The sequence below is a fragment of the Tenrec ecaudatus genome, chromosome 17, assembly GCF_050624435.1.
Source record: "Tenrec ecaudatus isolate mTenEca1 chromosome 17, mTenEca1.hap1, whole genome shotgun sequence".
In the NCBI taxonomy this organism is placed as follows: Eukaryota; Metazoa; Chordata; class Mammalia; order Afrosoricida; family Tenrecidae; genus Tenrec; species Tenrec ecaudatus.
Window position 1 is genome coordinate 28,522,809 of NC_134546.1, and position 24,552 is coordinate 28,547,360.

General features: G+C 41.2%; 2 protein-coding genes across 4 annotated transcripts in view; both read right to left on the bottom strand.

The window, feature by feature from the left end:
* The window catches only part of STRN (striatin), a 116,537-nt gene extending 115,991 nt beyond the window's left edge, over nucleotides 1–546 (bottom strand). The window contains exon 1 of one of the 2 annotated variants that reach the window (XM_075535754.1): nucleotides 186–546. In XM_075535754.1, the coding sequence (XP_075391869.1) occupies nucleotides 186–419 (234 nt within the window). In that variant the 5' untranslated portion in view covers nucleotides 420–546. The remainder of the gene's footprint in view (nucleotides 1–185) is intronic. The other variant, XM_075535755.1, reaches the window with a different exon arrangement.
* Nucleotides 547–9,114: 8,568 nt separating this feature from the next.
* Nucleotides 9,115–24,552, bottom strand: part of HEATR5B (HEAT repeat containing 5B) — a 136,971-nt gene continuing 121,533 nt past the window's right edge. For both annotated transcript variants that reach the window (XM_075535810.1, XM_075535809.1), the window contains exons 34-36: nucleotides 24,302–24,447; nucleotides 21,299–21,512; nucleotides 9,115–13,724 (exon numbers count right to left, since the gene is read on the bottom strand). In XM_075535810.1, the coding sequence (XP_075391925.1) occupies nucleotides 13,420–13,724; nucleotides 21,299–21,512; nucleotides 24,302–24,447 (665 nt within the window). In that variant the 3' untranslated portion in view covers nucleotides 9,115–13,419. The remainder of the gene's footprint in view (nucleotides 13,725–21,298; nucleotides 21,513–24,301; nucleotides 24,448–24,552) is intronic.

The window sequence follows — 24,552 nt, forward strand, 5'->3', positions numbered from 1 at the left end:
AGGTGCGAGCAGGACGAGGAGGAGGAGGCGCGGGAGGACCGCGGGGTGGGCGGGAGCAATGGGAAGGGGGCTGAGCGAGAGGAGAGGAGGGGTGGGGGGGAGCCGGAGCCGGAGCCAGGGCCGGGGCCTGGGCGGGAGGGGGCGAAGAGGCGGGATGGAGAGGGCCAGGCCGGGAGGGTCTTTACCTGCAGCTCCGCCCGCTCCACCTCCCACTGGGCTCGCTCCACCTCGAAGCGGGCCCACTCGTGCTGCAGGAAGTGCAGGATCCCCGGGAGGCTGTACTGGGCTCGGGCCGCCCCCGCCGCAGCCGCCCCGTCGCCCGCCGCGGAAGCCTCCGCCAGAGGCCCGAGCCCCTTGGCACCGCCGGCGCCCGGGTGGTTGTTGCTGAAGAAGACGCCAGGACCCGCCTGCTCGTCCATGGCGGCCGTAGAAGCCCGGGGAGCTGCCCAGGCGCCCAGCAGTGGAGGCAACGGCGGCGGCGGCGGCGGCAGCAGTGCCTCCTCCTCCCTCCGCCGCTCCCCGCCCACACCCCAGTCAGCAGGGAGCAGCAGCAGCCTGGGCGCGGGGGCCGGTTTAGCCCGTGACGGGCCGGGAAATGGGTCAACTGCGGCGCGCGGGCGGCGCAAGGCTTCCTGGGAAATGTAGTCGTGGGGCGTGGCGCAGGGAGCGCGCGGCCAAAGCGGCCTATCAGGTTGCGGCTCGGCCGGGGCGTGGCCGCCGCCCCGCCCCCGGCCCGCCCGCCAGCGCAATTGGGGGGCCGAGCGCCGCCGGGCGCGCCAGTTTCCTCTTGGGTCAGGGCTGGGCGCAGGCTGGCAGGTCTCCAGTCTCACTCTCACGCGGAAGTTCTAGGGCGGGTGCTCCCTGTTGCAAACACACATCCACACACGGAAGTTATCACGCCAAAAATACCAGCCCGAGTTGCACATCGTTGAGGGCTTCCTGGTCGTTTGTTAAGAAACAAGCTCAAAGTGAGCCACTCTAGTCCTGTGCCCAGACTATTGTTCTCCACCCAGCCGACTGGTCGGTCCACCCCCTTCCACTCTGACTTCGGAGTTTTGCTGACCCTACACTCTCTTCCACTCTCTTCTGCCCATCTGCACTTCGCTATCGCTTTTGCCTTCCTTGTTCATCCCGGGGTTCAAATCAGCTTCCTGATCTAGTTTCACTTAAACTCTAGTTAATGCTGCACTACTCAACGAAGCAGCTTTCTGCTTCTCCCAAATTCTGGTTAGTTGACACTTCCCCTGAGAAAACGACTCTTCCGGAGTCCTATAACAGTTTCAGATATCCAGATTTCTCTAACACTTTGTTCTCCTTTTCCGACCTTAATCCCGTACAATTTGCCACGCCATTCCAAAAGTACAAACACCCACCCCCCTGCCATGAAGCCCATCCCTAAAGGGTGCCTAGAACTGCGCCCTAGGGTCTCTGAGACTGTAAATCTTTATGAGGGCAGCCGGCCTCCTCTTCCTCACTACATCCACACTGGAGTGAGGAGAAAAGGCAGGCTTCCTGTCAGCAAGGGAAGATTGGCATATGTACAAATAACTCTCACCGAACATTAGTTACACTAACCAACGTTCCTTTCTGCTCCCACGGGCTGCCTTAGGTATCCAGGTATCTCTTTTATCACGTGCCCGGTTCCTGGCGTATTCCCGCATTCATCTGCAAGTTGGCAATAGTACTACCCTGCTAAAGACCCACAGATTCCTTTGCTTTTAAGTTCCTCCTTAATGCTTTCCATCGCCAAAGTCTCTGATATTATGTGACTAAAATTCATACTAGATCAATAAGAAAGACCCTTTTAAAAATAACAAATAAACTGGAACTCAGCCCAATTTTGTCACCCCAACAAAGTTATGTGTAATTCTTTTGTGTGGCAAAATAAAAGTCTCGGATATGAGACCTGATGAGCATGAGGCAGAAAAAAAGTGTAAAGTTATAGGCTGGTGTAAGGGAAGGACATCCTGTCCCTGTCCTCTCCTCCACCCCTTCCACAGTAGTGGGGGGAAAGGACAGGAAACACATTGTATTTATTCGGGTTGCAAATAAAGATGGCAAGCTCTCCTCTTCACAGTTATTCCATGTTTCTCTGCTTTATGAATTTGGTCTTTATTATGATAAAAGATGTTTCCAAACCTGGCAAAATTCCTCATGCCATAAATTATTTTGACTTTTAGTGTCCTTTGAGATAGAGGCCAAGCCTCTCATTTTACAGCTCAAGACATTAAAACCCAGAAAGTTACGAGACGGGTCCACAATGAGCCCTTCTGTTAGTGGCACAGCCAAAACTGGGACCCAGATTTCCTGCTATTCTAGCTATCTTCTCATTAACTCATTGCCCCCTTTTGTGTTCCTCAGACCTACCAGAGGACAAAGGGGACAATTATGCAACCAGGGCATGTTTTGTCATCTGGGTGACTTAAGTGATCTAAGAATTTTATATGTTGGAAGTTTTTTCTCCTCTAACATGCCTGACAATTCCTGTAAATCAGTTCATAACATCATCAGATAGATAACATGGACTCTGACACAAATATAAAAGCATTCTTCCCATCTATATTTAGTGACATTATTGCTTAGAATACTCTTATACCTTTTTGATTTTTAAGAATTTAGGATCAAAACTATATTTAGATGGTGCCATGAACATTACTTTTGCCAAAGACATTCATTTAATGTACCAAAACATTAAAAACCGTCAAATTATGATGAAATCATAAAAAAATTTACTTTTCTTTCTCCAAATTTTTCCATAATGTGGACTTTTTCTTAAATTAAAAGGCAAAAAAAAGCATAACTTTAAAAAAGGTCTTCCCTTACAGTTCTTTTGCCCTGGCATGCTTTAAGAAAATCATATCCCCCTATGCTCAGTCAGAGAAGCACTAATGTCACACTGGTTAAGAGTTCAGTTGCAATTTAAAGGTTGACAGTTCAAATCTGTGGGAGAAGATGTGGCAGTCTGCTTAAGATTTACAGCCTTGGAAATCCCATGGTGCAACTCTAGTTTGTCCTATTGGGTTTTATTAAACAGCCTCAAACCATAAATACGAAGTAATAATGGTTTTGTTATGGATTTTTTGTCCTTCTGTGCTTTTCAAATATTCGATATTCAGTAGGAATCACATTTTTTAACAAACACTCTGTGGAGGTACTATGGATTAAACTGTGTACTGCTCCAAACAGGTGTTTTAAAATCCTAAACCCTGTACCTGTGATTATAGTCCTATTTGCAAATGGATTTTCTTGGGACAGTATTAGCGCTGGATGTTTCTGAAATCAATCTCTTTTGAGATAAAAAACATTAAACAAGCAAGCAGAGATGACTGAAGAGAAAGGCAAGCCAACAAAAATCCCCTGGAGCAGAAGCTCAAAGGAGACAATGACCTTTCCTAAGAGCCAGCACCCTGAATTCAGACTGCGATCATCCTAAACTGTGAGAAAATAATGTTCTGTTGGTTAAAGCCACCCATTTGTGGTGTTTCTGCTGAAACAGCAGTGGAGAACTACTCCAGGAACTGTAGCAGAAAGCTTCGCAATTGTTACACAACTGTCACAAACTGAATCACCACCCAGATCACAAAAAGCAGCATTACTAGCATCCAGCAGCCTCTGGTCTATGTGTCTTCCCAGTCAGGACAGCCAGAATGACTCATTGTGGAGGGAGGTGGGGAAACCGTTCCAGAAAAAGGTGAATGACTGGAAAGGACATGGTGTTGGTAATCAGAATCAAAGTGTGTTTGTTGTTTTGATTGCAATCTAATCTTTCTGGGATGGTTCTTAATTTTTTTTCCTCTTTCATAAAGGAGCCCCATAGTGCCATTGGGTTAGTATCAGACTGCTGCTAATTGCAAGCTCAGTGCGGAATCCTTACAAGGCTGTCTACTCCCATGAAGATTCACAGCCTCTGCAGCCCAACTCTGAGTCACCCTGTAAGGCAGATTGGAACTGCCAGGTGGGTTTGGGAGGCTATAAAGCTTTACAGGAGGAGAGAGTCTTAGCTTTCTTGAGTTAGCTGCCTAAGTCATTACCACTACACAACCAGAGTGCCTTTGGATGAGAGAAAATGTGTAAATCCCCTAGCACAATAATGTTTGACATAAGTAAACTGAAAAAGGAGAGCTATTATTAACGTAACCGGATTCACAATGGATACGATACGGCTCTGGCAATATTAGAGAATTCCAAAATATTTATTCAATAGTTAAAATAAATCTCTAAGTAAACAACTTGTTCCCTATGTCTAAACATTTAGGCCTCACAGCTCAATGTTACTGATTTCTTGATTTTTTTAAAAACCTTATGGTCAATAAAGTAGGAGGAAAAAATGGTAAAATGTTAATAGACCGTGTAGATAATGGAGAGTTTATTATTTGGGGTTTTTGCGTGTATGCTTTTATGGGGATGAGGATTATAGTTCCACATAATGGCAAATCCTTTGCTTTCATCTTCTTCACTAAAATGAATTATTTTTCCAAATTTCCTAACATGAAGTTATTTTGAGCCTTTGACTTTTGAACTGCTCAGAGAAAAGGCTTCAGACAAAACATCAGTGGGGGTGGGAGGGAGGGAAAAAGAGCTGCTACTAAGGGCTCAAATAGAAATTAAATGATGGCAATATGTGTACAAATATGCTTGACACTGTTGATGTACGGAATGTTAAAAGACCTGTAAGAGCCCCCCAATAAAATGATTTAAAATATATAGAGAGAATTTAACAAACAAAACTTTAGTAGGACACTTCGAGATATGTGCTCAGAAATGGGAGTCATTTGACTGATCAGAGGTCTCCTTTTGGCTGACGAGAGCTTTATGGAGCAGGAAAATGAACTATCCTGTTTATCTACCTTTTCTATTATCTGCCCACTCCCTTCTCTCTCCCACCCCTGCTTGCTGCCTATCCAGCTTCAGGTAGCTAGCTCATCATGGCTTCTACCTGGCCTCAAGCTCCAACCAGATTTGACGTCTGGGAATGGCTGGTCTCAAAACAGTCAATAACAAGTTGCAAAATAATGAAATTACATTACCTAAAGTGTTCCTTGGAGACCAAGAATTATCACTATATCATAGTCTTCTTTGGATGGAAAAATTTGCTTCCATTATTTATTCCTATGACTTGTTTTTTTTTTAGAAGAGAAGAGTTGATCTTAGGGAATTCATTTCTTTAGATTGTTAAAAATGTTTAAATTAAATTTCATTTAAATTAGTAAACTTTGTGATTCAACCAAATTACACTTAATATTACCATTGAGAATTCAATTTCACTTTGTAGCAGATATTTAAAGAACGAAAGAGTTCAAATCTGAAGTCAGGAGGCTTTGACAAGTCTGAATCTCTAGCACAAGAGAAGACTACCATTGTGGTACATCTGTGAAGCTGGAGCAAGGCATCAACTTAAGTTTCTGTTCTGCTAAAAGATAAAATTTGTTTTTGAGTAAGCCTTCTTTCCCTAAACTCTCCATCCTCAACTTCTACACTTCTCTTAATTTTTCCAGTTGCAGGGGCAGTAAACTCTTTAACGTGAGTCTTCCAGACAGTCTTTAACTCCCACCAAATGAGCTTTCCCTGCATGGGTCTGGTAAGGTTGGGGAAGATACTGGTTGGAGTCATCTGTGAGTAATTATGAATTGCATTCCCTGGAGTGCCATCATGCTGTGGACAAAATGAGCCCTGTGAGCAGCAGGAGGAATCTCATTACCAGCAAGAGCCAGGAGTGAAACGTATCATCTGGACCCATGATCCCCGTGCAGTGAACCTCCTGGATCCAGATGACAGCTGTACCATCAGAGGAACAGCAGCAGAACCAGGAGCCAGAGCATGGAACAGAGAGGTGGACTGTCCAACCCACTGAGCAAGTTGAGTACTTCTGTGTAGGAGAGTGATTTTTGGAGTGGGGTGTCTCTGGCACTTAGGGGGGAAGTTGGACTTGCTGACTGACAGAAGTGGAGCTGAGTGCCTTCGGGCTGAGCCTCACTGGAGTTGGTTGCATCTGGGCACTTAATTTAGGGAGCTGGGTTTGCTGATCGTTTGGGAATTTTATTAGCAGATCTGAAAGAGCTTTGCAACATCCAATTTCACCAGGAGCATTTCCCACTGGTCTGACAACTTGTAAACTTCCATAATAAGCCCTTTAATCATGAATCTGGTCCGTGAGTTCTGTGTAGCCATTGCAATAGATATTAGACTCCTAGGAGGTAAAATAGAGAACACTAATTAAGTCATTACACCAGTGAATGAATTAGATCTTTTGCTTGTAATAACCATGCGGCTCCTTTTCTAGGGAACTCAATTGCATTTAAAACAATTAAGGCAATCATTATTATATAAAAGTCATTGTCTGTGGAGAACAAAAACACCTTTACATATTGGCTGGCCCTTCCGACTGCTGTGCACCTGAGACGGAGTTTCCAGGTGAGGCATCCTTCCCAACAGAACACCGACACTCCATCTTACCTAGGCTTACAATGCCTGGCATGATACTTCCCCCAAACTCCTATCTGAAGTTCTTTATACAGACACTTGGTGTGATTCCAAAATAATTCAGATAGGATACATAGTTTTTTATAAACATGGGGTTGGGGCAGGATGTCTGGGCATTGTGCCAAAAAAAGAAACCCAAGAGAAATGAATGAAGTGAAACAGGTCCAGTACATTTTGTTTCATTTTTGAAGACGAATGCTTTCCATCTTTTTTAATACAGAATTTAACCTACTTTGTATGTGCTTCTGCTCTCCCTCTATTCTGCAGAACTTCAGTATGCACTGCTGTCCGTAAGTGCTAACTATAGCACTGGCAGCTAGTCTTTGTAATGGAGAATTCTATCAGCAGCCCTGTTATCTCTCGTCCCAGATTCCCCCAGCTGTAACCCATGAAGTAACAAAGTAGGAGTGGCCAGAAGCAACTCTCACCCTTTCCTATGAATGAGCTCATAGCTAGCATGATGACCGATCAGCTGATTCAAGCTCAAAGATGTAATACATAAAAATCATTATAAAAAGTCAACTTTTTTTTTTAGTAAGACAATTTTAACAACACTGTTATAGGAAAGTGTTGGAATACTAGTCACAAAGTTGGCAGTTTAAAACTACGAGCGGCTCTACAGGAAAAAGATGAGGCTCTCTGATCCTGTCAAAATGTATAGCCTTCAAAATCCTATAGACTGCTGGGTCAGTAGGAGTCACAATGGACTTGATGGCACGAGGTTTGGATCGTCTTGTCATGAGGGAGGCTTCAAAACGTGCTGTATTTTTTAAAATCATTTTATTGGGGGCTTGTACAACTCTTATCACAATCCATACATCCACTGTGTCAAGCACATTTATATATTTGTTGCTATCATTCTCAAAACATTTGCTTTCTACTTGAGCCCTTGGTATCAACTCATTTTGCCTGCCCTCCCTCATGAACCCTTGATAACTTATAAATTATTATTTTGTCATGTCTTACACTGTCTGACCTCTCCCTTCACCCACTTTTCTCTTGTCTATCCCCCAAGGAGGGGGGGCTGCTACATGTAGATCCTTGTAATCAATTCCCCCATCCTACCTCACCTTGCCTCCACTCTCCCGGTATCGCCACTCTCATCACTGGTCCTGAGGGCTTCATCGGTCCAGGATTCAGTTTCCAGTTCCTGTCTGTGCCAGTGTGCCTCTGGTCTAGCCTGATTTGTAAGGTAGAATTGGGATCATGATAGTGGGTGGGGGTGAAGGGAAAAGAATTTAGGAACTAGAGGAAAGTTGTATGTTTGTTTCATTGCTACACTGCATTCTGACTTGCTCATCTCTTCCCCATGATCTTTCTGTAAGGGGATGTCCAGTTGCCTACAGATGGGTCTTGGCTCCCCACTCTGCACTCCCCCTTATCCACAATGATATTATTTTTGTTCTTTGATGCCTGATACCTGATCCCTTTGACACCTTGTGATCACATGGGCTGGTGTGTTTCTTCCATGTGGGCTTTGTTGCTTCTGAGCTAGATGGCCGCTTGTTTACCTTTAACCACCTTGGCAGTAATTGCAAGTAGGGCTCGGGGTGAAAGTTAACTATCAGAAGTGGTAACCCTGAGCCATGGGGTTACACTGCAGAGACGTCCCTTAACGAAATTACTGACATAATTAGATCGCCAGGGAGGTTAAGACCCCAGTTACTATACCTTTTGATAGCCAGGCTCCATCAGCTTTCTTCACCACCTTTGCTAATAAGAAATGCATTCTTATGGGGCACTACCATTTTTTCACAACTCTCTCAAGGACTCCTCTTCAATCTTTGAGGAACTTATTTGTAACGCTTACCTATTGGTGCAAGCCTATCTGATTCCACAGCTGAGGAAAATATCCACCTTCCCTACCCCATCTTGTTATGTGTTTATTAATAGTATGGTAAAATATGTATCAAATTACTATCCTAACCAATCTTAATGAAATTCAGTGCATCAACCACAATCTCCACGCTGTGAAACCATCCCCACTATCCATTCCCCAATTTTTAAAATCTAATATTCCATTGTATTATTCCACTGGTCTCATGTTCCTATAGCAACACTACACTGTTTTGATCATGGTAGTCTTATTTTGAAATCAAGAAGTCAGCCCGACTACTTTATTCTTACCACAACTGCTTCCCCTCTTCAGCACCCCTCAGAATTCTATACAAACCTGAAAACAGGGGTCCCTTTGGACTTTGGTACTTTTCTGTCACCAGGTTGTACAAGCACTCGGATTTGCCAGGGACCTTGCTTTATCTTAGCTGAAGCTGATGCTCAGACTCAGTTCTTCTTCCCTCACCTACACACACCGGAGTCCCACAACGTGTAGGAAAGAGGACTGTCATTTTCCTTGTTTGAGAAAGTGTATTTTTATGAACAACAGCTCAAACTGCATTAAGCTTCCCACCATAATGATTTAGAGTTATCTGAAACACCATTATTTTAAAGTTTTGGTATATAAAAATATTTGTGGAAACTTAAGGGCATTCCAGGCATTTACTTGGCAGAGAGAAAAGACCTAGTTTCATTTTCGTGCATTTACTTCAGAAATGATCACTTTCCAAAATTCAGCAATTTGTATCAAAGTTCAAGTATGTACTTTAAAAATAAATAAATCATTTTATTGGGGGCTCATACAACTCTTATCACAATCCATTCATACATCCATTGTGTCAAGCATGTTTGTACATTTGTTGCCATCATTTTCAAAACATTTTCTTTCTATTCGAGCCCTTTGTATCAGCTCATTTCCCCTCCCTTCCTCCCTCATGAACCCTTGATCATTTATTATTTTTCCATATCGCACACTGACCACTGTTTCTCTACCCACTTCTCTGTTGCCCATCCCCTGGAAAGCCTGTCCTTCTATAGCCCCACTAGGGAATTAATCCTAAGAAAACAATCGACAAAGCATTTTTAAAAAGTCAAATGCACCATTTTAATAAAATGTTGAAATAATAAAAATATAGGGTAATGACTATATCCCTAATAGGACACTCCCAATTAATAACATCAACATCTCATTGCAGGATGATCACAACCAGAGACTCATATTAACAGCAGTTTAGTCAGGACGGTAGCTTACGACAATTTTAATGAATGTACACTTGATGATGAAATATTATTGATTTATTACAAGATATAAAATTGACTTTTCTATTTCCTCTGATTGTACTTTTACACATTTTAGTTTTACAAATTAAACAAGGAGAGAGATTCTTTCCTATGTAACTGCAAAAGGATTGAGAAGAAGCTGCCAAGGCCAAATTTGTCCACTTAAATGTCCATGAATTATTTGACGAATACAGGGGAGGAGCAGAGAGAGTATTTTTTTTATGAGAAAAACAGTGGCCAAAATGGAAAATACATGAGTTCAAATGGAAAATGCAGCAGAGAATTACCGATAAGGGATAAAAGCTGTGAATAAATTCCTCTGAAGAAAAAAATAATGCATTTGTACCTGCATGATTTTCACATTATTTCCTTAGTGACAGAACCAAAGAGTCAGTTGAGGGTAATTTTTCTAAATTATGATGGATGTGAAGTTCTGACAAGTGAGTTCTATGATATTCATAAACGATCATTTCTCAAGCTTTTATTTGCTGTGAGAGGTAGAAATGAGCTTGTAATAATTAGATCAGGCTTTCAAAATAATCCGCCTGATAGAAAGCATTCAAGCAGGAACTTTATGTATAGTTGCTCTCCGTCAGAAACGGCACCTAGAGCTCATCCCAATGGAGGAGGAGTGTGTGAGGCATCCTAGTTCATAGAATTACCCTCCTTCAAAACTTACACTAACCATTCTGGGTTGTATTAGTGAGGGGAATAATGAGGACAGTGTCTATTACAGTGAGTGGCACGTAACAGTGATAAGATACCAACTCAAATTGATATTAAGAAGCTGCACTATTCTAGTTGCGTCATTTAAATCATATGCTTTTACTTGATATTGTGATGGTTAAGGTTATGTGTCTTGGCTCCTGGCTGGGCCATCAATCTCGGCGGTTTGACAGATCTTATATAAGCATCTTCCAATTTCTCTAACAGGAACAGCCAAACGGTTGAACAGGGAGTTTCCTTGGGGAGTGTGGCCTGTATCCAACACCTATGAATCAACTGGCAATGCTCACTCGATACCACATCGAACTCATCCTCCGCTGACCTGCAACTCTTGGAACATGAGCAAATCTTCTGCTGTCTGACCTGCAGGTTTGGGGTTGTCAGTCTGCAGCCATGTGAATCAGGAGACACCCCAGCCTGATGGTGTTGTTGGTAAGTGCCATCATGTCACTTCCCAAAGTGACCCTTTGAACAACAGAACGAAACCTGTCCAGCCCTGCGCCGTCTTCATAACTATTCTTGTGTTCAAGCTCATTGTGGCAGCGCTGCGTCAATCCATCGTTTTGAAGGTCTTCCTCTTTGTCACCCTCCTTCCACTTCACCGAGCACGCTGTCCTTCTCCAGGGACTGGTCTCTCCTGACAACACGTCCAAACCACGTAAGGCGAAGTCTCACCAGCCTTGCCTCGAAGGAGCACTCTGGATGGCTTAGCACCAAGACAGATTTGTTTATTCTCTTGGAAGTCTTTGGTACTTTCAATATTCACTGCCAGTACCATAATTCAAATATACGGATTCACCTTCAGTCTTCCTTACTCAATGTCCAGCTTCCACATGCAAATGAGGAGAGTGAGAATATTATGGCTTCGGTCAGGTGCTCTTATTCCTCAAAGTAACATCCTTTTTAAAAAAAATCGTTTTATTAGGGGCTCACACAACTCTTATCACAATCCATACATACATCAACTGTGTAAAGCACATCTGTACATTCATTGCCCTCATCATTTTCAAAACCTTTGCTCTCCACTTAAGCCCTTTGCATCAGGGCCTCTTTTTCCCCCTCCCAACCGCGCTCCCCCTCCCTCATGAGCCCTTGATAATTTATAGATTATTATTTTGTCATATCTTGCCCTATCCGGCGTCTCCCTTCACCCCCTTTTCTGTTGTCCGTCCCCCAGGGAGGAGGTCACATGTAGATCCTTGTAATCGGTTCCCTTTCCAACCCACTCAACCTCTACCCTCCCAGTATCGCCCCTCACAGCCCTGGTCCTGAAGGGATCATCCGCCCTGGACTCCCTGTGCCTCCAGCTCCTATCTGCACCAGTGTACAACCTCTGCTCTATTCAGACTTGCAAGGTAGAATTCAGATCATGGTAGTTGGGCAGGAGGAAGCATTTAGGAACTGGAGGAAAGCTGTGTTCCTCATCCGTGCTACATCGCACCCTGACTGACTCATCCTTCCTTTTTAACACTTGAAAGAGGTCTTGTGTAGCAGGTTTGCTCACCGCAGTGCATCTTTGGATCACTTGGCTGCTGCTTCCATGAGCACTGATTGTACCCAAGGAAGAGAATATCCTAGACCTCTTCAATCTTTTCTCCATTATCATGCTACTCTTGGTCCAGTTGTGAGGATTCTGGTCATCTTCACAGAGCTGTAAACCATCCTGAAGGCTGCGACCCCTGATCTTCATCAGCAAACGTCTCAGGTCCTCATTGCTTGCAGCAGGCAAGTCTCTGCCATCTGTTTATCAGAGGTTGTCAACAAGCCTTCCTCAATTCCGATTGCCGAATTCTTTTCATATAACCCAGTTTCTCTAGTTATATGTATTATATCTCAAGAATGCTAACTAATAAACTAGACGGTAAAATAATTTTACCCTTGGACAGAAAAGTGACATGTTTTTCACAATATAGCCTAATATTTGTGACAAAAATATTGTGCTTAAAATTTGCTAAGCAATGTGACAATTGTTAATTTGTCATTATTTTCCAAATAAGCAATTGTCATTTGATATGGTGACTTTCTCATTGCAGACTATTGAGAACAAAAAACAAACCCATTGCTGCTAAGTGAATTCTGACTCCCAGAGACGCTATACAGGGTTCCCAAGTCGTGCATTTTTACATGAGTAGATGGTCTCATCTTTCTCCCAAGGAGCATGAATGGCTTTGAACTGCCTACCTGTGCCCACCAAATGCTCACCCGATACCCCTACCAGGGTTCTTTAGCAGCACAACTATATGTATGTATGTATATATATATATATATATATATGAAAATAAACCATATCTCCCTGCCATTGAGTTGATTCCAACTCACAGTGACCCAATATAAACGTAAATACAGTTAAGTCTAATTCATTTGTATATGTGTTGCAATTAGCTTGAATATCTTATACACAGTAGCACTCAATAAATATTTGATAATCTAAACTATTATAACCAGAACTTTGGGCTCTATAATTATAAAGCATAACTGAGGCCAAATTTTGGCCACTGAAAAAAAGTAGAACATTATGCCACATTTGAAACACTTTAATGGAACTTTAAATGAGAGTTACAACTCAATTAACAACTAAACTGTACACCAGAATAATTTATCGATTAAATATGACAGTAAAAAGATCCATCAGAAAAGTATGCACATCTAAGAAAATGTTGTGACTTCTTTTATATTATATCCAACACAAAACAGAGATTTGTTGTTCTCCTGGTAACTTCAAAATTTACCTTCTGCTTCTTTTCCAAAGAAAAATTTTCCTGACAGCTGTTGAATTTTGACCTATGTTTTCCTGACAATATCAACAGATTGTTCAATGATATAATTATGTTTTCCTATGTCTCAATGCCTAACAAATAAATTAATGAATAAAAGAGAAACCTCATTAGAAGAAAGATGAAAACAAGTTTACCACATGATACAAATCATTACTCTTCAAAATCAGTAAGTAGTGTGTGAGCATTATTTCATTTAGCATACTTAAAAGCATTATATCAGCAAAATATCAAAAAATAGATCCACAGCAAGGACTACTACAGCGGCTATCACTAGCTAGCTACTAGCTAACGAGGCACAGAGACTGAATGGGAGAGAACATTAAAAAAAACTTGTTTTCAGCTTAATGGTGGGAGCAGAGTGTGTGGCAGGGACTGGCTGCCGGGCAGCGGCTTTTGCCTTGCTGGCTTGGCTTGCCCGAACTGCGGTTTCCAGGCGTACTTTCAACTCGGGAGCAGCTCCCATTACTGTCTTGAAGGCATGTGGATACAGAGGTCCAATATGCATTAAGTTCTGGAGGGCAAACTCATGGAGATCTTTGGAAGTTGCACTTGCTGAGGCAAAAGAATTTTCATCTAGCAGGTATGAGATCAATGTTGGAACCAAAAGAGCAAGTAACTGAACTCCTGCAAATAAAAAAAAAATTTTTAATCATGTATGAAGAAGCTGAAAATTACAACAAAATGTAATTTTAAAAGTAGGCAATTGTAATCGTAGTCTGATAAAAACAAGTAGACATGTACAATTTACAAAGAGGCTTCAAAAAGTGTGTGGACAAAAGAATTGAAAAGAGGACGGATATTTTCCATGGACTCTTTGGCGCTCAAGGAGAACTCATACCAAAAAAACCCACCCAACCACGCCACAGAATCAATTCCAAGTCACAGTGACCCTGTGTAGGGTTATGCGGATGCCGATCTTAATGGGAGTGGAGGCTCATGCTTTTCTCACGGAGCAGCTAGTAGGTCTGAACTGCAGACCCAGAGGTTAGCGGTTCAAAGCTTACCCAGCATTGCCACAAGGACTCCTTTTGTTTGTTTTTTGTAAAATATAAATCATTTTATTGGGGGCTCTTACAGCTCTTATCACCATCCATTCATCCATCCACCCATCCATCCACCCATTGTGTCAAGCACATTTGTACATATGTTGCCATCATCATTTTCAAAATATTTTCTTTCTATTTGAGTCCTTGGAATCAGATCATTTCCCCCTTCCCCCTCCCTCCCTCCCTCCCTCATAAACCCTTGATAATTTATATATTTTTTTCATGTCTTATACTGACTGCTGTCTCCCTTCACTCACTTTTCTGTTGTCCATCACCCTCGAAAGGGGTTATATGTAGATCATTGATTGGTTCCTCCATTCCTCCCTCACCTGCCCCTTCCCCTCCTGGTATCACTACTCTCATTATTGGTCTTGTGGTGTTTATCTGTCCTGCCATCAGAGCTCCAACATAAGAGTCATATAATATTAAATATTTACTAGATGGCCAAGCTATGTTAGAGCTGGAGACAAGGTTTGTGAATATTGTATAATTCAAAATTACAATGATTTTAAAATAATAGCTGACAGGTTTAAAAGGAATAAAACGCTCCTAGATTGTCATCTCGGAGAAGGTATTTTGAGAGAAGGATTATACAATGTAAAGGACATTCCAGGATAAGGAGGTTGCATTAGGGCTAGACACCCACAGAGTTTCTATTCACCAGTATGCATCTCTCTACTCTCACTGCCACTGAGGACAGAGTAGAACTGCCCCCGACACTCCACGACTGTAACTTTTCAAGGGAACGGAAAGTTTCTTCTTTCTCCTTTGGAGCTGCTGGTGTTTTCAAACTGCCGAACTTAGGATTGCAGCCCAATGGATAGCCGCTACTCCACCAGGGCTCTTATCAGGTACCTGCAACTAGGTACTTCCTTCTCTCTCCATAGAGATGCACTCCAAAAACCGCCCATTTCATCACTCCCAAAACCAACAGTAAGAAAAATAATTCTTCTTGGGGACTGAGCATGGTAGTAGGGCAGGAGGAAAGTCAAGGGAGATAGAGGAAAGAGCTAGGAGTCAAGGGGCATTTATGGAGGTCTAGACAAAGACATGTACATGCGAATATATATATGAGGAGAGGGAGATAGATCTATGTGTCTATATTTATAGGTTTAGTATTAAGGTGGCAATAGGACCTTGGGCCTCTACTCAAGCACTCCCTGAATGCATGAGTACTTTCTTTTATTAAATTGCACTCTACAATGCTCACGCTCCCGACACAACTGCTGAAGCCAAAGCAGGTGGACAAAGCTGATGGTGCCCGGCTATCAAAAGAGATAGTGTCTGGGGTTTTAAAGGCTTGAAGATAAACAAGCGGCCATCTAGCTCAGAAGCAACAAAGCCCACATGGAAGAAGCACACCGGCCAGTGCGATCACGAGGTGCCAAAGGGACCAGGTATCAGGCATCAAAGAACAAAAAATCATGTAATTGGCTGCACACCTCCATGATACGATCGCCGAAGACAAATGGGTGCATAAGCAAATGTGGCTAAGAAAGCTGATGATGCCTGGCTATCGAAAGAGATAGTGTCTGGTGTCTTCAAGGCTTGAAGGTGAACAAGCGGCCATCTAGCTCAGAAGCAATAAAGCCCACATGGAAGAAGCACACCAGCCGGTGCGATCATGAGGTGCCAAAGGGACCAGGTATAAGGCATCAAGCAAAAAAAAAAAAAAAAGAATATACATATATCATAGTGAATGAAGGGGGAAGCGTAGAGTGGAGACCCAAGGCCCATTTGTTGGCCACTGGAGATCGGGGTTTAGGAGAGGAGATGGGTCAGTCAGGGTGCGATGTAGTGCCGATGAAGAACACAGCTTTCCCCCAGATCCTGAATGCTTCCTCCCCCCAACTACCATGATCTGAATTCTACCTTGCAGGACTGGATAGGGCAGAGGTTGTACACTGGTGCATATGGGAGCTGGAGGCACAGGGAATCCAGGGTGAACGATACCTTCAGGACCAGGGGTGTGAGGGGTGATACTGGGAGAGTGGAGGGTGAGTGGGTTAGAAAGGGGGAACTGATTACAAGGATCCACATGTGACCTCCTCCCTGGGAGATGGACGGCAGAGAAGGGGGCGAAGGGAGACTCCGGATAGGGCAAGATATGACAAAACAACAATCTACAAATTATCAAGGGCTCATGAGGGCGGGGGAAGCGAGGAGGGAGGGAAAAAAAAGAGGCCCTGATGCAAAGGGCTTACGAGGAGAGCAAATGCTTTGAAAATTATTAGGGCAAAGAATGTACGAATGTGCTTTATACAATTGATGTATGCATATGTATGGATTGTGATAAGAGTTGTATGAGCCCCTAATAAAATGTAAAAAAAAATTCCTCGAAAGTAACGGACTACAGTACATAAAATTTAAGGAGGTTGAGGTGAGGGGAGACACATGTCAACCTCGTACAAATTTCAAGTCTTTAAAACTGACTATTTGAAGGCTTACTCTCCTTTTCCTAGTCATTTTATTCCTGCCCACATTAACATATCCATTCTAAAATATATAAGTGCCATTAAAGACGCTATTTTACTAAAACCCTAACCTTCATACATAATTCTGTGTTTTGTTTTTTTAATCATTTTACTGGGGGCTCTTACAGCTCTTACAACATTCCATACATCAATTGTTTCAAGCATATTTGTACATTTGTTGCCATCATCATTTTCTAAACATTTTACTTTCTATTTGAGCCCTTGGGATCAGCTCCTCTTTTCCCCTCCCGCGTTCCTCTATATTCAAAGTTGAAAACAATGTTGTCTTCACTTTAACATGCACTGAGTTTTGTAGAATGGCCACAGATAAAATCAAAGCCACAGTGGTAGGAGGCCCAGAGCATCTGAACCAGGATGAGGGACTTAACATTCACAAAGGAGCCCAAAGGGCACCATCAGGTAAGTGTTGGTCTGCTAACCTCGGGGTTGGCGGTTCAACCCATCAGGAGCTCCTCCGGAGAAAGGCGAGGCTGCTTGCACCTGTCAAGGTTTATAGCCTCGGAAACTCTCTAGAGCGCTGATCCGGAGTCAGGATTGACTCGCTGGCAGTAGGTCTTGTTTTGTTTGGGGGGAATGTCACCAAGGACAATGATAATCAGTAAACCACCACCTCCACCCGACCCTACATGGACTGCCTCTCTTCTGTTCCTGCTGCTTTTCCTCTACAACACCTAATAAAATCTGAATTTCACTACCATATATTTAAGGTTGACCCAGGTTCATCAACTTTACAGCCATACAAACATGTTTTAGATATATGGCTATATAATTGATATAAAAACTTCCATCTAGGTAGCACAGATACAGACATATCTATTGGAGCGAGGCAGTTTTATGTCTGTTTTCTCCCATTAGAATGTAAGTTCCATGCAATCAACAGTTTGTGTTTTATTTCAGGCTGAATCTTCATTGCCTAGAATAAGAGCTGGTGATGCAGTAGGCAATCAATAAGTGTTTGTTGAATGAATCAACAAACAAATCATTTCCCATGGAAACTACTCTAGAGTTTCCAAGTAATTAAATTTTTTATTCTTCTCCCTATTCCCACACTCCATCAAATTTTCAGAAGAAAGAAGCTAACAAGTTCATATTTTGAAAGTCCCAAGAAAATCCTCTGATTTAGCTCATTTTTTCTAAAATAGAATAATAGTACTGTAAACAACTTTCTTTTTTTAAGTTTTGACATATAAGTCATTTACCATAAAACTCAATGTCTTGACTATATTAAGGAGTGGTGCAGTCATCCCCATGATCAATTCTAGGACATTTCCTTCACTTTGTACTCATTATGATATGTAGGTGCTATTGTTATCAGCTCCCCGTTCCCCTCCAACCTCCTCTGCCATAAAGAACCCTAGGAAACTACTATTCCAGTGACTGTCTCTATAGGTTTGCCTATCTTAGATTTCACATAAAGGATATCACACTCCCACGACCACCAAGAAAAAGGGGAACTAACTTTCATAATGCAAAATCACATTGAATTATTAAATAAGTAGGAAATAATTTTCAGAACACTGAGTTAAAAGAGGATTCCAACAGCCGGTTAAAAAATACCAGTCAATCTCAGCTAGTTTCAGCTCTCCTAGATGTCACTGTGCTACATAATTCGTGGTCTCTGTACAGAATGATTTTGTTACCCAGTTAAAAAGAGTACACAGCACAGAACAATTAGAGAAGTAGGTGCTAAAAACCTATAGTTAGCAATTGAGAGAACGTTCAAGAAAAGACACTGCAAAGCTGAGCAAGTCTTAGTTTTAATATTAAAAAAGGTAACTGCCTACTTGACATCTCAAAAGTCTTAGTATATTACACAACATCTGCCAACTGAGAGCAAGACTGTTTGCAATGAAGCAACTGTGACGGTGTCACTGCTGAGCTGCCTCATTAATATCTAATGTCCCAACTGGTCTGGTCATTAGACCAATATTCGGTTATTTTGTACTTGAAAGTAATAGATTCTTAATTGGAGTGGGGTCATTTCATGGCTACTGTTGAAGTCTAAGATTAAACCTTTTAATTTCACAAAAAATATGTAAGTATATTACTAAAATTAAAAAAGTCACACAATGCGGATTTTATGTTTTCTAAGTATAAGACTTCCTTTTCTAAGTATAAGACTATCCTCCTGCGAAGTTTAATTCTAAATTAGGGCACCTGTTCAGAAATTGTTCCCAAGGAATAACACGACTCAAATATTTTCAGTATCTACTTTGCAAAGTTCAAAGTTAAGTTCAATGCTGGGATTTTTAAAAAATTAAGATTTGGTCATTAGATTGAGTTACCAAATATATATATAGGCTATCACATGGCCGTACAAATATTACGGAGTGAATCTAGTCAGCAAGTTCTACTGGTTGTTTTTCTAATGTGATGGTCACTAGCACAGTTTTGGATCACTACTTGTTTATGGGAATTATTGCAGCAACTTTAAAATTTTTCTATGACTTTTGCTTTTTCTTGTAGGTTTTTTTGGTTTTGTTTTTGAAGAAAAAATGTATCTTTTTATAGGGAAACAAACCAACTGAATGCACCATCACATGGACAGCAATCTGGCAGTCTACATTAAAGCCTTTTGAAAGGTGTGCTTCCTCTGACTTAAGTCGTGTCACTTGTAGAAACTGATCTGATAGAAATAACAAGAGTGCACAAGGATTTCTATTCTGCAAAAGGATGCTCTCTCACCTCCAAGTTTTTCTGATCTTTAACCACTGAAAACAGCTTAAACATAGCACACAAGTTTTAAAGGTGTAATCTCTTTGCAACAATGAAAGATTATATTTTAGACACAAATATTAGACTACAATGAAACGAAAACCGAAGCAAAAACCAATAAGAAGTAGGTAGTTTGCCATAGAAGCCTCAAATTGATGGGATGTATGGAGTAGCTAGGGTTTTTTTCCCCAGTAAATAAAAACATCTTGAAATATTTTTAATAATAATGTTTGGTAATAATACTAATCCAGTTGTTTTTTAATAAAATTTTCAGATCTCTACTATGAAGACTAAAAGGTGTTTAAAAAAAAATCTATTAAACATTCACATTTTTTCTAATTCTTTCCCCCAAGTTTTATTCATTTACTTTTTAAAAGATAATTTTATTGGGGGCTCTTACAGCTCTTATAACAATCCATATATCAATTGCATCAAGTGTATTTGTACATATGTTGCCTTCATCATTTTCTAAACATTTACTTTCTACTTGTTTTTTCTAGTTCTTAAAGAAATTAAAACTTGAAGAAAGCTGATGGTGCCTGGCTACCAAAAGAGATAGTGACTGGGGTCTTAAAGGCTTGAAGATAAACAAGCAGCCATCTAGCTCAGAAGCAACAAAGCCCACATGCAAGAAAACACCAACCTGTGTGATTGCGTGGTCCCGAAGGGATCAGTTATCAGGCATCAAAGAACAAAAAATCATATCATTGGCTGCACACCTCCATGATACTATCGCTGAAGACAAACGGGTGCATAAGCAAATGTGGCGAAGAAAGCTGATGGTGCCCGGCTATCGAAAGAGATAGTGTCTGGGGTCTTAAAGGCTTAAAGGTGAACAAGCGGCCATCTAGCTCAGAAGCAATGAAGCCCACATGGAAGAAGCACACCAGCCTGTATGATCATGAGGTGCCACAGGGACCAGGTATAAGGCATCATACAAAGAAAAAAGAATATATACACACACACACAGTGGTGTGTGTATATATATATATATATATATATATATATATATATATATATGGATATATACCATAGTGAATGAAGGGGGAAGTGCAGAGTGGAGAACCAAGGCCCAAGTGTCAGCCACTGGAGATCCCCTCATAGAGGGGTTTAGGAGGAGATGGGTCAGTCAGGGTGCGATGTAGTATTGATGAAGAACACAGCTTTCCCCCAGATCCTGGATGCTTCCTCCCCCCAACTACCATGATCTGAATTCTACCTTGCAGGACTGGATAGGGCAGAGGTTGTACACTGGTGTATATGGGAGCTGGAGGCACAGGGAATCCAGGGTGGATGATACCTTCAGGACCAGGGGTGTGAGGGGCGATGCTGGGAGAGTGGAGGGTGAGTGGGTTGGAAAGGGAGAACTGATTACAAGGATCCACATGTGACCTCCTCCCTGGGAGATGGACGGCAGAGAAGGGGGGAAGGGAGACTCCGGATAGGGCAAGATATGACAAAATAACGATGTATAAATTACCAAGGGCACATGAGGGAGGGGGGAGCGGGGAGGGAGGGGGAAAAAAAAGAGGACCTGATGCAAAGGGCTTAAGTAGAGAGCAAATGCTTTGAGAATGATTGGGGCAGGGAATGTGCAGATTTGCTTTATACAATTGATGTATGTATATGTATGGATTGTGAGAAGAGTTGTATGAGCCCCTAATAAAATGTTTAAAAAAAAAAGAAATTAAAACTAATTCTAAAAATTAGGTGTGCTGAAAGTTATTAGCAATCAATTTCAACTCCCTGCTTAGAAAACTAAATAAATATCAACTCATAATGTTATGTTAGAAATATGAAAGTACAAAAACATTACACTACAAATATTAACTACTTCTTAGTGACTTTACTGTTGCAAAGCCTAATATCAAATGAGATGTGTTTAAAAAGTAGATTTAACATTCCAATTTTGGATTATTCGCTTTTTATGAGAAGCACTTACTGTTCTGTTCTTCGCCAAGAGCAACCAAGGTCTCAAGAACTTTGATCCCTTCCTGCACAGCCACAAGTTCAGTGTTACAGGTTGGTTTGTTTCTTTCAACAGCTTTTAGCTTTTCCACCACAATTGGAGCTAATGAGTGGATATAGGGAGTTGAAAGGGCACGATTGGAATGCTGGAAGACTGAGAGGAGAAGCTGGTAACATTTAGCTTGAACCTACATAAGAAAAACAGTTTATTAATATGTATCATACTTATTTGCTCTACAGCACATTGCATGTCAATATGTTCTGAAAAGGGGTGAGACTATAGAGTGAAAATAGAAATGTGTAATACGTTAATGCCATTTGAAACTCACAGAAATCCAGTAGAATGATTAAAATTTCAATCAGCTAATTAACACTAACTGAAGAGCAATTAAACAAATAAGTATAATTCCAGTTGCCAAATTGTCACAGTTTTATAATTTGTACAGTTCTACAGTGTGGAAGAAATTAAAAGCCAGAAATTCTAATGTCTGTTTGTAGTTCTTCCTTTGATTTTAACAATTAATTTACAATATCCTTTCCCTTTCAGGAAGTTACTATTTGAATGCTCTCAAAGAACACTGCATTGCTAGATATCTCAAACCAGCGTGGGGTCCTGGGGAATGGTTGTTTACACCAAGTTAAGCATGTCAGGTGTAGAAAAACAAGTCTCATGGGCTCCATTTTAGATGGGAAAGACATGGCATGAATAATGACAAGATCAAAACTGAATAAATGAACAAAAGAAGGTCTATCAACATCTAGACAATTAACAGCATAAAAACATCTTGGTGCTTGGTAGAGAGGACTGGTCAAAGCCAGCTAGACACCAGGAATATTTAGGGAGTATTTTAGAAATACAGACCCCTGGGCCATGAGGTCCTAAACTGCTTCTTTTTCTGACATGCAGTCAGGTTTGAGAACCAGTAGACTTAGACATAGGAAGGCCATCAGACAGTTAAAAGAAAAAAAGAGTTTCCAATAGGTTCATTAAGGTAAACAGTGACATAAAATTCTTTCAGGCCTTTCATGCCATTTAAGTACACACAATTACACATTTACCTTAAAGTCTCTAACAAAATGGCCCAGGATTTATCAAAAATTGTAGATACTATATAACTTCTGCATATATCTATGAAAAAACACAAATGCCAAAGCCATAAAACCAAACTTAATGCTATTGAATCAATTCTGATTCACAGGGACCCTTTTATCAGGTTTCTGAAACTATACATTTTAAAGGAACACACAGACTCAACTTTCTCTGGGGGTGCAGCTGGTGGGACTGAACTACTGGTGTGGGGAGCTCAACCCTTACCCAACAGCACCACCAGGTTTCACTTCTCTCACAAAGAGGTTGCCAAATTAACCAAGTCAGAATAAACAGACTTTAAGCTAAAGTGTATGGAAAATAGATATTAAAATAAATTGATAAAAGTATTCACAGAGTGTGGTAGTTACATAATATGGTGTCATTTTGGGACTTGAGAGGATTAAGAATAAGAATAAAGGGGTTGGATCTAGTCTGTCAATTGGGTCATAGCCAATGAGGCCTGCATGTGGACATGGACTTCTGAGAATTCTGGGAAATCTGGAATTTTCCTCTCTGGAGGTAGGAGACACTCCTCTTTCACTGCCCACTCCCTGGAAGACACTGCAGCTGACAAGACACATGGACCTATGCTAGTGACCTGAGCTGAAGAAGCCACATGGATCTACCCTGATGCAACCAGACCTCTGAAGCCAGAGAAGCCACGTAGAGACCCCTGCCAGCACTGAGATGCTTACAATGCCACTGGATCCTAAGACTTTCTACCCACTGGCCTGTGATAGTCCTGCATTCAGTGCCATTTTTATGTTTCTTGAGTCTGAAGAGGACTTTATAGGCTGGTATCAGACATACGGGCTAATATCCGACTTATGGGCTTGGACTAGACAGGGATGTTTTCTTAATATTCAGTTACTCTTGTGTATGAACCTCTTTCTTATATACCCATGAGTGTCCATGGATTTGTTCCTCTAGTCTACCTGGACTATGACAGAGCGCGACACTTCTCAAATGAAGAAGGGTAACTTTTTGTAGTTATTGAAGCTGCTGTACGTCCTTGGGAAAACAGAGGTCATTAATATATTATGACTAGAAATAATTTTTGCTGTACTTTATTTTTATTACTAATATTTTAAGATTTGCCAACAGTTGGTATAAAATAAGCCCTCCATTAAATTTTATTTTAAAATAATTCAATTGTAAAATGTCCTGTAAACTTTACTTTGAATGCAAAGTGTATGCAATCTTCAACAAGAATCTTAACTACTATAACTCAGAAAATAAGAATGATTATTTAACATGCAAGTTACCTTTCATACAAATTATTCTGCAAAAATGCCATCTCCAACTGATCAGTTTTACCAAAAATGAAACTTCAATATTTATAAACCTCTACTGATTTTATTATTTTTCTGTTATAAACTATAATTATGCTAAGCTTGAAAAATATAATGTATTAAACAATTTTTATAATCATTCACTATACCAACATCTGAAGATCACAATAGACCCTTCAGAGGAGGTATTGTTATTATCTCTCTTTACAAATTGGTAACTTGAACTCAGGTTGCTTAGTATATGTTAGCGATGGAACTCAAACCCAGACAAAATGATTGGCTTCCACACACTGTCTTCTCCCTAAAAGATTATAAAATAATCCACTAGCTCTACATTTCTAATCATGAAAGGACAGGAGAGGAGAAGAAAAAAACAAGGGCAGTGCTGTCAGCCATGCAAACAGATAAGTTTGAAAGTGTTTCCAAGAATGGAATCATGGATTTGACAAATGTATTAAGTGTCATGGAGGGTACTTTGAACGTGATAAGGTTATTTTGTAAAAAAATTAAATTCATAGCTTTGTGGGGGGAATACCAGTTTTTTGGGGGTACCTCCTTATATATCTGCATTTAATTTTTTCAGGCTGTAACTTACCCATGGATCACATGAATTTAAAGCTGTTTTGAATCTGTTCAGGCAGCCATTCTGTAAAGACTGGACTCCTATTATTTCACTACTAGCAGACCACAGGAAGAGTGCGATTGCTGTTAGCAGGCTGACTTCATCAGGCACAGAATCTTCTGAAAATGAAAAGTGAAAGCAATGTATGGTGTCAAAAGTGATGTGGCATTTCAATCTTGAACAGCAAACCTCCCACCTCTATGCCGATCACCTCGAGCAGTGTC